Genomic DNA, 12,387 nt, shown 5'->3' on the forward strand with positions numbered 1-12,387 from the left:
ACTGAGCTTGGTTGAACTGCTGGGTGAATGTGATTTTGCAATCACAAAACACTGGTTAAAGATGGGAGCATGTCTTCTCATTAAACCCACAGTTCAACAAATATTTTAATTCTTGATCAGCAGGCTCTGATTTATGGGTAACCAAAATTGCTCCTTGGTTTTGAATGTTTTTTCCTTTTTTCAGAATCAATACTATTTTATCTCTCTTTTATGATCATGGAATGCATAGCCCTAGAGCTTCATAACTCAATGATTTCATTCAATTCTTTTCTCATCACAATTTGTGGATGGAAAGCCATGAAATTATCATCCCTAAGCAGAACATTGTCCCATAAAAGACGACATATTACTCCCTAAATTGAAAGCAAGAGGATCACCAAATTAGAGCACAATTAGGTGAAATGGCATGCATAATTTCCAGAAGGCAATTGGTTTCAAGCTAAAAGAAGACTAGCACAAAGACTGTAAGATCTTCTATTTCCTTCTTCCATATCATCAATTGTGGACCTAGAATTCATGCATTGTTGCTTAGTCTGGTTTTGTACACAGATGAGAAGGCACATATGAGCAAGCAGAACAGAAGGCCAACATATGAGCAGACCAAAGAGATCACAACCCTGTTGCAGAACTTCTCATAGTAGGGACACACCTTCATCCACCCAATTTGATCATTCCCCTCCTTCCCCAGATAGCCTATCGCTGTAGCCGCTGAGGCTGAGGCCATTGAAACCACCAAATTTACCTGCATGTACCATAACCACAACCATCAAAATCTTGCTACAGCTTTGGACGTGGCATGTTACCAGTCCTTGTTCACTTCTGCCAAGAGTGATATCTGGTGTTACTTGAAGCTTTTCTAATTTCTCCCTCCAACTATCATCTATGTGAGGTGAATTGAGGTTTATATCTATAGTCACACCTCTTTGCTTAACAATCAAACGATCTGGGTTCAAGTCCTAATAATATATACCTTGTAAGTATCTACAGCAAGGTAATCATAATATATAGAGATAGGTCTCCCTCCCCTTTTCTCTCTCAAAAATAAAAATAAAATGAAAGAAAACTTCATCTGTATTAGCCTGGATCTTTCCTTCCTGTTTCTTGTCCCTTTTTAACAATTTTGAGACTGTCTCACTCACACATGCCCTCATGGGTGTGCTGGAGAGAGATTAGTTGCATTAAAGGCTCCATTCATCTCACATTTCCATCCATGTGAGTGGGCATTTTTATGGAAGTGAAAAAATAAGCACCAAGAAATTTTGAAACTTTCATCAATATTTTTTTATCACCATTGCACTGAAAGAAGAGTGTCCTATAAGTCAATCGCAAGTGTGTTACGATAGAACTTTTCTTTATAATTTTCTAACTCATGTAATGATATTTATTATTTGAGGCATTGATTCATCATATTAGCTGCATCTTATTATGTCTAAGATTATGATGAACCCCAAAGATAAGGACAATGATTTTAGGAGACATAAATGGATCATGCTAGTGAGACCTAAAATCCTAAAATCCTAATCTTAAATATTTCTGATCATAGGAGCATTGAGTCGGGGATCAATGTTTCGGATAGACTGGCACATCGTATGTATGCTCGATGGAAAGGGTGGCAGATCTCACTAGCCACTTGTGTGGGATACTAATACAAGGATGTGGGTGCTCATTTAAAAAATGAGTTCACTAAATTGACTCGATGAAAGAGAACATCTTATGGAAGCTTTACTTACATGTCAAAGATGGTTCTCTAAATGAGAGTTGTGCAAGTGATCCTTAGACCTAAGATCACCATAAAATCTTGTGCACAAGAATTCATATTTTGGTTCATACTCAAGCATAGCTTTAAGATATGTACGGGGTGTTCTGGATATGGTAGGAGTGTATACGAAGGTTGTGAGTAGGTCAATATGGAATTGATTGCTCCTAGTAAGAGGAGATCGCATCCTGTGTATTCTCATTTGTAGATGACTTAGAAAAAATCTTTTGGCCAAAAGTAGGAAGGAGATTAGAAAGAGTTTCTAATGCTTCTTTATTGGAGTCATCATTGGTTAATTGAGAATCGATATGAATATGTGTTTGAGTTTGACATGATTCCATACTCATGAACATATTCAGGGTGCTGGGATGATCGAAGAATTGTATTGCACGATAACTTGCCACTGAAGGACATATTTGATATTTTTATCAAATTTTTACATCTTCTGGATAGTCATGATATATTGCTAGATGTCAATCTTGACTTGTAGATTTTTAATCGAATTAAAGAGTTTAATTCGAACGTCAATTAGAAAGAGTTCTAATTACTGAAATCGGGTTAGCTCGATTGGACCTAAATTGGTTAGATTAAATTCTAATCAAATTAGGTCAACTTGCATCCAGACCTACTACTAGCTAGATGTGGAACCCAATGGGTCACACACATATGAAAATTGGCCAAGGACCCTTTTTTTAAAAAGATTGATTGAAATTTTGAATTCAATCGAGATTTCGGTAAGCATGCTAGCACGTGTGGAATCCCTAGCTCTTTTAAAGATCAATTTGATCTCATCCCTTGCTCATTTGCTAGCCCAATTTGGTGAGTATTTGAGTCAGGTCACACCACCTAGAAGCAGTCAAAAAAAGGCATCATATTTGGTGTACATGCCAAATAACTAAGAGTCTAACTTAAGAAGGACTCTTGGTGCTAATATGCAGAATACATGCACATTTTATTTGTGGCATAAAGAAGGACTAAGAATCCTTCTATTTTGGGCCTCTATTTTTTATAACAAGTAGATCAAATGATGTGCCACCTGACACATCTTTTGAAGTATGAAAAATCTATCAGATTGTTCATGAAAAAATTGCTTGAAACATTACTGCACGCGCGACAGGTTTTTCTGGACGCGTGAAGGGATGTAAAGACTCCTTCTGTTTAGGGAGTCTTAGGCAACTTTTTATCTAATAATTTTTGTGATAAGGATTATTTTTAAGTGTTGATCATGTGATAAAAATCTAAAAAATATCAGATTAAGAAAGGTTGCTTTTCACACCCTTTTCTGGGCATGCGCGCGCACAACAGGGAGAAGGTGCTCGCGCATCTCTTCGGTGAAGAATCCTTCTCACATATGAACTCTTATCCAAATAACATGTCATTTGGTGATGGTCTTCCTATTTGAATAAAGGTTTATGTGGCAAAATTTTATACTAATCTGATATATGAAGAGATGCAAAAAGTATCTCATTCTGGCATGCACGCATAAGAAGGTAGGAATCGACGTATCACCCCCTGAAAAGTCTTTCTGTTTAAGGACTCTCAGATAAGTGATACGAGGATTTGATATACCTTTCCAGATGAGGTGTGCCTTCTCTGTTAGCACCCCATCTGGTGCTATAAATAGGGGACTGTAGATGGAGTGATCATTTAATTCTTACATCCCCTATCCACTCCCTCTCTCTTACAACTCTAAGTTTTAGGACAAGGCTTGTTCTTTTAAAACAAGCCTTATCTAATAGCTCTAAGGGTTTCAGAGGTCTAGAAAAAGGTGGTTAAGTCTAATGGATGGCTTAAAAAGGTTCAGACTCAGTCTGGAGTAGATCTGATCGATTGGTGGCTGGTTGAGTTCTAGGGGCTAGAATTCTTGAAGCAAAGTGAAGAAAGAGTGCTGTCCTTGGTTCAATTTTTATATGGATCACCATTGAAGGACGGACACTTGGATGCCTTATGAAAATTGGATTAGTATTACAAGTATTCTTCTAATCCAAGTTTATTTTATTGTACTTTAATTGATATAGTCAAGAGTTTCTGGGCATTAGGATTTTCGGTGCATCGGATTTTTTAATAAAAATTTTAAACATCTAATCCTTCCGCTATGTCATCGGAATCCAACAGTGGTATCAGAGCCTACTTTAATCTATATAATCAAAGGTTAAATTATTATCTTGATTGTGATCAAGCATAGATTTTTAGTTTGATTCAAGTCGGCTCAAGGGTTGAACCTGATTGAACATGCAAATCCTAGTATGTCTTAGAGATGTTTTAAATATAAAATACATGATGTATGTATAGAATTTTTTTAGTAGCTTAGTACTCTAATTGAGGTTTATCACTAGGCCATCCGATCATGAGAGCAAGTAGGATTTAGAGACCATCTCTTCCTATTCAATAAGATACTCTTATGGCGTGTAGGGGTGCCACTGTGATGTCCCAAGAAGAAGAACTGTGAAAAGAGTATTTTGTATTCATGCATGTTATTAGAACTTCATGCATATGTGATATGTTTAAAATGCTAGTTATAATCATATTGTATGATTATATTTTTCATATCTTAGAGATATGACTGGATGCTATGTTTAGTTGTTATGATTTTTAAGATACAACTATATTTGTGCATCATTTGATTGGTTGATTTAAGATGTGCTTGAGACCATTAAAGCCCTTATAAAAATCATATTAAGTCATAATATTGTGAACCAGTAGCTAACCTATTTTCTTGAATCGATTAATTAATTGATGTCTAAGGAGTGTTTCAAGTACGGTGGTTATTTAATTAGTTCCGTTGCTGGCCTGGCCAATTTTATTAGTATCTAAGAAAAGCAACGGAGAGATCTCCATCAATTTTATACTTTTCTGACCAATTAGATTAGTTCAAATCTTGAATGATGGTAGCTTAGTGTTTTGAACACTACATATGCCTTCCTTCATGTCTAGTCAATATCCTATCAAAAACTACAGTAGGTTTGTTATGATATCCACAAGGCTTGCTATGAGAATTGGTGTGGGTTTGTTTTGGTGCATATTATATGCTTTACAATATATTTTAGATATGTTGCTTTGTTGTGATATCCACAAGGGCAGCATTTTTCAGATATAACTATATAGAAATGAAGAGTCTAACTTAACTACAAAACACTATAGTTTGTTGTGATATCCATAAGGCTATGAGTTTTTTAGAGGTAAGGTTTATGTTGAGATTTGCATGAGATGCAATTAGATAGATTTTCTTACTTTTAACTTATTGAGGTTTGTTGTGATATCCACAAAGCTTCAATGAGGGATTAGGGTCTCAACTCCATTAAGAAATCAGATTAGGATTTCTCATTTGCTATAGGAGAGGGCTATGGTATCCGATAAAATAGTGAAAAACATAACTAGTTTTAAAAGTCCTCAACTAGTTATGCATGTCAAACTTGAGTGGTTTGCTTATACTATTATTCTTTATTTATGCAGATTTAAGTATGCATTATAATTTTTTTATTTTCACTGCATAATACTATAGATAAAAATATGTTGACCGATCTAACTATTGGATGGGTTGAGAAACTTGCAAGTTAGGTTCATATTGGAGAAGAACTCCAATATTATGGATATTTCTGACCTTGGGATGGTCAGTAATAATGAGAAGGCACCTGAGGGTGTGACCCAATAAGGTGCAAGTGGGTCTTCAAAAGAAATATCGGAAAGATGGCCAAGTAGAAACCTACAAAGCTAGATTGGTGGCGAAGGGTTTTAGACAAAAGCAAAGAATTGACTATGATGAAACCTTCTCACCAGTGGCTATTCTCAAGTCCATCAGGATTTTGCTTGCTATAGTAACATACTACGATTATGAGATCTGGCAGATAGATGTCAAGACTGCATTCCTCAATGGTAATCTAGAAAAAGATGTCTATATGACTCAGCTAGAGGATTTGTCTCAAGTGGGAGGGCAAATCAAGTATGCAAGCTAAAGAGATCCATTTATGGATTAAAGCAGGCTTCGAGAAGCTGGAACATCCGATTTGATATGACAGTCAAAGAGTTTGGCTTTATCAAAAATAAGGATGAACCATGTGTATATAAGAAGACAAGTGGGAGTACGTTCTCTTCTTGATTTTGTATGTCGATGACATACTGCTCATTGGAATAATATCCCAATAATACAATCGATCAAGACTTGACTATCAAATAAGTATTCATAAAAGATTTGGGTGAAGTATCCTATATACTGGATATAAAGATCTATAAAGATAGATCTAAAAGGATGTTAGGCTTATCCCAATCACGATACATAGATCTCATATTAAAGAGGTTTAATATGGAGGCTATAAGAGAGGTTACCTACCTATAAGTCATGGTATATGTCTCTCTAAGAAAATGTATCCTAAGATACAGAAGAGAGAAAGAGGATGAGTGAAATTCCTTATGCTTCGGCTGTGGAATCAATTATATATGCCATGCTATGTACCAGGCCTGATGTAGCTTATGCCTTGGGCATAGCTAGCAGATTTCAGGTTGATCCAAAGGAGGATTATTGGAAAACGGATGATAGAAGTCGATATCAGGGTATGTGTCTACCTTAAATGATGGGGCAGTGAGTTGAAAGAGTTTCCAGCAGCAAATAATATCTGACTCAATTACTAAGGCAGAGTACATCATTGCTAGTGAAGCCATTAAGGAAGCTGTCTGGATGAAAAAAGTTCATCATAAATTTAGGAGTCGTTTCTAAGAATGAAGGATCGGTGTCACTCTATTGTAATTGTACTGGGGTCGTTATTCAAGCTAAGGAATTTAAGTCTCATTATAGATCCAAGCACATCCTCAGACACTTTCATCTCGTTAGAGACAAGATGTTATCTTTGAATGAGTAGACAGAAAGAACAATATAATAGACCTATTCACTAAGACCATACCAAAGCAGCTATATAATCGCCATCTTGTTGTATGAGATATAAAAGCGATTGACTTTAGTGCAAGTGAGAGATTGAAAGAAGAGTACCCTATAAGCCAATTGCAAGTATGTTGCGATGGAATTTTTTTTTATAATTTTTCAACTCATGTAATGATATTTATTATTTGAGATATTCATTCATCATATTAGCTGCATCTTATTATGTCTAAGATTATGATGAACCCCAAAGATTAGGATAATAGTTTTAGGAGACATGAATAGGTCATACTAGTAAGACCTAAAATCTTAAATTCTAATCTTAAACATTCTCGATCGTAGGATCATTGAGTCGGGGATCAATATTCCGGATAGACTGACACATCCTATGTATGCTCGATGGAGAGGGTGGCAGATCTCACTAGCCACTTGTGTGAAATACTAATACAAGGATGTAGGTGCTCATTTGGAAAATGAGTCCACTGAATTGACTCGATGAAAGAGAACATCTTATGGAAGCCTTACTTGCATATCAAAGATGGTTCTCTAAGTGAAAATTATGCAAGTGATCCTTAGACCTGAGATCACCATAAAATTTTATGCATATGAATCCATATTTTGGTTCATACTCAAGCATGGCTTTAAGACATATACGGAGTGTTCTGGATATAGTAGAAGTGTATACGAAGGTTGTGAGTAGGTCAACATGGAATCGATTGCTCCTAGTAAGAGGAGATCGCATCCTGTGTATTCTCATTCGTAGATGACTTAGAAAAAATCTTTTGGCCAAAAATAGGAAGGAGATTAAAAAGAGTTTCTAATGCTTCTTCATTGGAGTCATCATTCATTAATTGAGAATCGATATGAATATGTGTTTGAGTTTGACATGATTCCATACTCATGAACATATTTAGGGTGCTGGGATGATCGAAGGATTGTATTGCACGGTAACTTACCACTGAAGGACATATTTGATATTTTTATCAAATTTTTATATCTTCTGAGTAGTCATGATATATTACTAGACGTCAATCTTGACTTGTAAGTTTTTGATCGAATTAAAAAGTTTAATTCGAACGTTAATTAGAAAGAGTTATAATTACTGAAATCGGGTTAGCTCGATTGTACCTAAATCGATTAGATTAAATTTTAATCAAATTAGGTCAACTTACACCCGAACCTATTACTAACTAGATGTGGAATCCAATGGGTCACACACATATGAAAATTGGCCAAGGATCCTTTTTTTAAAATGGTTGATTGAAATTTTAGATTCAATCGGGATTTCGGTAAGTATGCTAGCACGTGTGGAATCCCTAGCTCTTTTAGAGATCAATTTGATCTCATGCCTTACTTATTTGCTAGTCCAATTTGATGAGCATTTGGGTCAGGTCAAGTCACCTGAAAGCAGTCAAAAAGAGGCACCATATCTAGTGTACACACCAAATAACTAAGAGTCCAACTTAAGGACTCTTGGTGCTAATATACAGAATGCATGCGCACTTTATTTATAGTGTGGAGAAGGACTAAGAATCTTTCTGTTTTGGGCCTCTATTTTTTATGACAAGTAGATTAGATGATGAGCCACCTATCACATCTTTTGAAGTATGAAAAATCTATCAGATTGTGCATGAAAAAAATGCTCGAAATATTGCTGCACGTGCGACAGGTTTTTCTGGACACACGAAGGGATGCAAAGACTCCTTCTATTTAGGGAGTCTTAAGTAACTTTTTATCTGATAATTTTTGTGATAAGGATTAGTTTTAAGTGTTAATCACATGATAAAAATTTAAAAAATTATCAGATTAAGAAAGGTTGCTTTTCACACCCTTTTCTGGGTGTGCGCGCGCACGACGGGGAGAAGGTGCTCGATCATCTCTTCGGTGAAGAATCCTTCTCACATATGAACTCTTATCCAAATAATGTGTCATTTGGTGATGGCCTTCCTATTTGAATAAAGATTTATGTGGCAAAATTTCATGCTAATCTGATATGTGAAGAGATACGAAAAGCATCTCATACTGAGTATGCACGTGTGAAAAGGTAGGAATCGACGTAGCACCCCCTGAAGAGTCCTTCTGTTTAAGGACTCTCAGATAAGTGATACGAGGACTTGATATACCTTTTCAGATGAGACGTACCTTCTCTGTTAGCATCCCATCTGGTGCTATAAATAGGAGACGACAGATGGGGTGATCATTCAATTCTTATATCCCCTATCCACTCCTCTCTTACAACTCTAGATTTTAGGACAAGGCTTGTTCTTTTAAGACAAGCCTAATCCTAATAGCTCTAAGGGTTTAAGAGGTCTCGAAAAAGGTGATCAAGTCTAGTGGATGGCTCAGAAAGGTTCAGACTCAGGTCTGGAGGTAGATCTGATCGATTGGTGGTTGATTGAGTTCCAAGGGCTAGAACTCTTGAAGCAATGTGAAGAAAGAGCGTTGTCCTTAGTTTAATTTTCGTGTGAATCACCGTTGGAGGGCGAACACTTAGACATCTCGTGAAAATTAGATTAGTGTTATAGGTATTCTTCTAATCTAAATTTATTTTATTGTACTTTGATTGATATAGTCAAGAGTTTCTAGGCATTAGGGTTTCTGATGCATCGGATGTTTTTAATGAAAATTTTAAACACCTAATCCTTTCGCTGCACTACCGGAACCCAACATGCACAACTTAGAACAACGAACTAAGATAGCGGTTCAATGTCAGTGTAATAGAAGGAAAATACTTACATAATTATAATTTTAGAAAACTACTAGAAAAACAATCAAGATTGTCAGTAAAACCTAACTAGGCCATTCCATCTTGTAAATATCTTTTGTAACATGTTGTACATTATCTAATAAAATTAGGATGGTTGATCTCCTATCATTATTAGGAGACCAAACCTCCCATTCCCATCAAAAAAAAAAAAAAAATCTTTGCGACAAAGTTATTATGAATTAATAGAAAATATTTGTGCAAATATGTATGTAGTCTACTTTATTTGACACCTATCTTAACCTCCTACAAATACCCTATCTTTTATTTATTTGTTAATGGCTTAATGCAATATTCTGGTTCAATTTAATTAGATAAAAAATTATGCATATCTATTTTCAATGGAATTAAATTGCCATATTAGCTTAGCAGTGCCGCAAAATGCAACATCCGCATTGCATGAGTGCACATACGTGCTTACATTGGAATTTAATTCAAATGGATATTTGTTTTAGTAGTTTTTATTTAAGCTGGGGTCAGTATACCTAGAATCATTTTTCTGGCATGTAAAGGAGTTAATTCCTTTATAATTCCCTGTCTCATTAATGAGTACACAAGATGGGAGTCCATTAATTGAATCACCATAGATATGTGAAAGGCACCAACACACGTTATGGACACTGCAAGTGCCAGTATGTCCACCACATTGGTGCAACACTTGTGGAAGAACTAAGTTGTGTACACCTTATAAAAAGCAAGCACCTTATCAAACTAGGGTATAGACCAATGGCTGTACTCATGCTATACTCTGAAGGAGAATTTAAGTTTGAACCTTGAGAGGGTTTTCTCTAGATGACTTTAGTGATTATATCTGGTGGTTCTTCCATCATTGTCTCTTAAATAAAATAAAGTAGATTGTAAGGGTTAAGTTGTGCCATATATATGTAGTGCACAGGAAGTAAATATTTGGCAAACTAAGTTATAGCCCTGCATCCTTTTCCGTCTCCAATTGCATCTGGTGGTATTCCCATCATTATTTCCAAATAAATAAACAAAGATGGTGCTTAGACACCTTTCATCTACAGGGGAATTAGAATTATTTCTAATCATATACAAGATTTTGTTTGCCTGATCTTAAAAAAAAAATTATGAAGACTAGAAATATCTAATTCATAATTTAGTCCTCCCCTTCATGCCAGATCGTATATACAATTGTCATCTGTGTTCACTCTCTTTCTTATATATTTAAGATTAAAATTTTCTTTTGTTTCACTTTGCGGACATGTTTCATGGATCTCTATACATATGATGTACCTATTAAAAAACTGAATTAATATATATATATATATATAGAGAGAGAGAGAGAGAGAGCCAGACTAGAATTAGATCGATCGAATTTGGACTTAGACCTGATCAAGTCAAAACTCTATAATAGGGATTCTACATCAATGATCCAAACCATTGAATATGATATATTATCTTAAAATTGCTTGTACACAAAAAAATTATAAGATTTGGAGACCTCTAGCCTATGCATCAAATAGTCAAAAATTGGATAATCTAAATAAAATAAAATTATATATATATTTTAATTACTTGAGATCTAGGTCAAGAATCTTCAAATCATATGATTTTTGATATGTAAATAATTTTGAAGTAGTAGATACATTCAACAATTTGGATCATCGATGTATATATATGTATGTATATATGTGTATGTATGTATGCATGCATGCATATTTGTATGTATGTATGCATGTATGTTTGTATGTATATGTATGCATGTAGATCTAATATTAAATATCAAGCTTGCTATGTTCCCTATTGCAAGCAAGGCAACGAAAAGACATGGCATACCAGATCCAACACATCCAATATGTAGCCTTCCACCAGTTTAGAAACAAAAGGAAGAGAAGCTATTGAGTACCCACATGTAATCGCATTCCCCACAAGAAAGAACCTAAAAGAAAAATAAGAAAATATAAATAATGATTACAAATTACAGGCTTATAGATTAGATAAAATATATCACATAAAACTTACTCGAAGACGGGAGATGTTTTGTAAGTAGCCACCATCTGGAACCCAGCAATATCCTTGGTTTCTCTGTTGAACCCTATAACCAAAGCTGCAGCCAGTGTGGCCACACCTGCCAGTAGCCTGAACAAAGCATGGACACTTGCATACTTCTTATGAGCATTCCTCAACGGGTCTTAGCCATCTTTATAGCTCTCTCTCTCTCTCTCTCTCTCTCTCTCTCTCTCTCTCTCTTAGAATTAGCCCTCTCTCATATGATATAATGAAAGAAGGAAAAATAGAGAGATCCAAATCCAAAGAAGAGGGAAAAGAATGGAGAGAGTTTAGGAGACGGAGTCATAGTTATAGACGAGAGATGGATAGAGGCGGCGAGAGTCTGGTCTTTGAGTGAGAGAGGCTCCTCCTATCGGCGCATGGAGTTGGACGTTCGGGGGAGTATGAGAGAGGTCTGGTCACTCTCGGTCAGTTTAATAGAATCCCTCTTTTCTCGTTCAACTGTTTATCTTGGATGGATATAGAGGACACGTGGTACGTAGGGTGGAGGTGCACGTTCCGGGGGGTGCCTGAAAGCATGAACTTAGGCCTACGTTCTTCTCTGTTCTCATGTGAATTGGCTTATTTTTAATGTAGTTCGTAGGGATTGGGTAACCGTCCGGACTGTGAGCGGAGGATTCCCACACGGAAGTGATAGAATGGTGCTACTTCCAAGGGTGTTATTGGAGTTGCCTTGAAAAATATTTTTTACAATTTTTGGAAAGAAAAAGTTTTGAAAATAATTGTTGGTAATGTTATTTGACAAGTTCTTCTATAGGGGAAAAAAAATAGAAATATCAAGCTAAAATCAACACCGAATACGTCCTATGTGGAATATCAAGAAAAGCTTATTGTTTTTGATGAAAAAGAAAAGCTTATCTTGTTAGGAAAAAAAAAGGGAAAGGCTTTTCTAATTCTAATAACCTCGCAAAAGGTATATTTTGGCCTTCCTTTAAGACAGTAATATTATATTTCATGAATTTGTAT

General features: G+C 35.7%; 1 protein-coding gene across 1 annotated transcript; it reads right to left on the reverse strand.

Moving 5' to 3' along the window:
- Positions 1 to 59: 59 nt before the first annotated feature.
- Positions 60 to 11,665, reverse strand: LOC140851066 (CASP-like protein 1F1). Its single transcript, XM_073242499.1, has 3 exons — positions 11,374 to 11,665; positions 11,188 to 11,290; positions 60 to 742 (listed from the first exon to the last, which is right to left on the reverse strand). Exons 1-3 carry the CDS (start codon positions 11,406 to 11,408, stop codon positions 515 to 517), a joined length of 366 nt encoding a protein of 121 aa, XP_073098600.1. The 5' UTR covers positions 11,409 to 11,665; the 3' UTR covers positions 60 to 514.
- Positions 11,666 to 12,387: the final 722 nt, after the last annotated feature.

The sequence above is a fragment of the Elaeis guineensis genome, chromosome 8 (genome assembly GCF_000442705.2).
Source record: "Elaeis guineensis isolate ETL-2024a chromosome 8, EG11, whole genome shotgun sequence".
NCBI classification, from domain to species: domain Eukaryota; kingdom Viridiplantae; phylum Streptophyta; class Magnoliopsida; order Arecales; family Arecaceae; genus Elaeis; species Elaeis guineensis.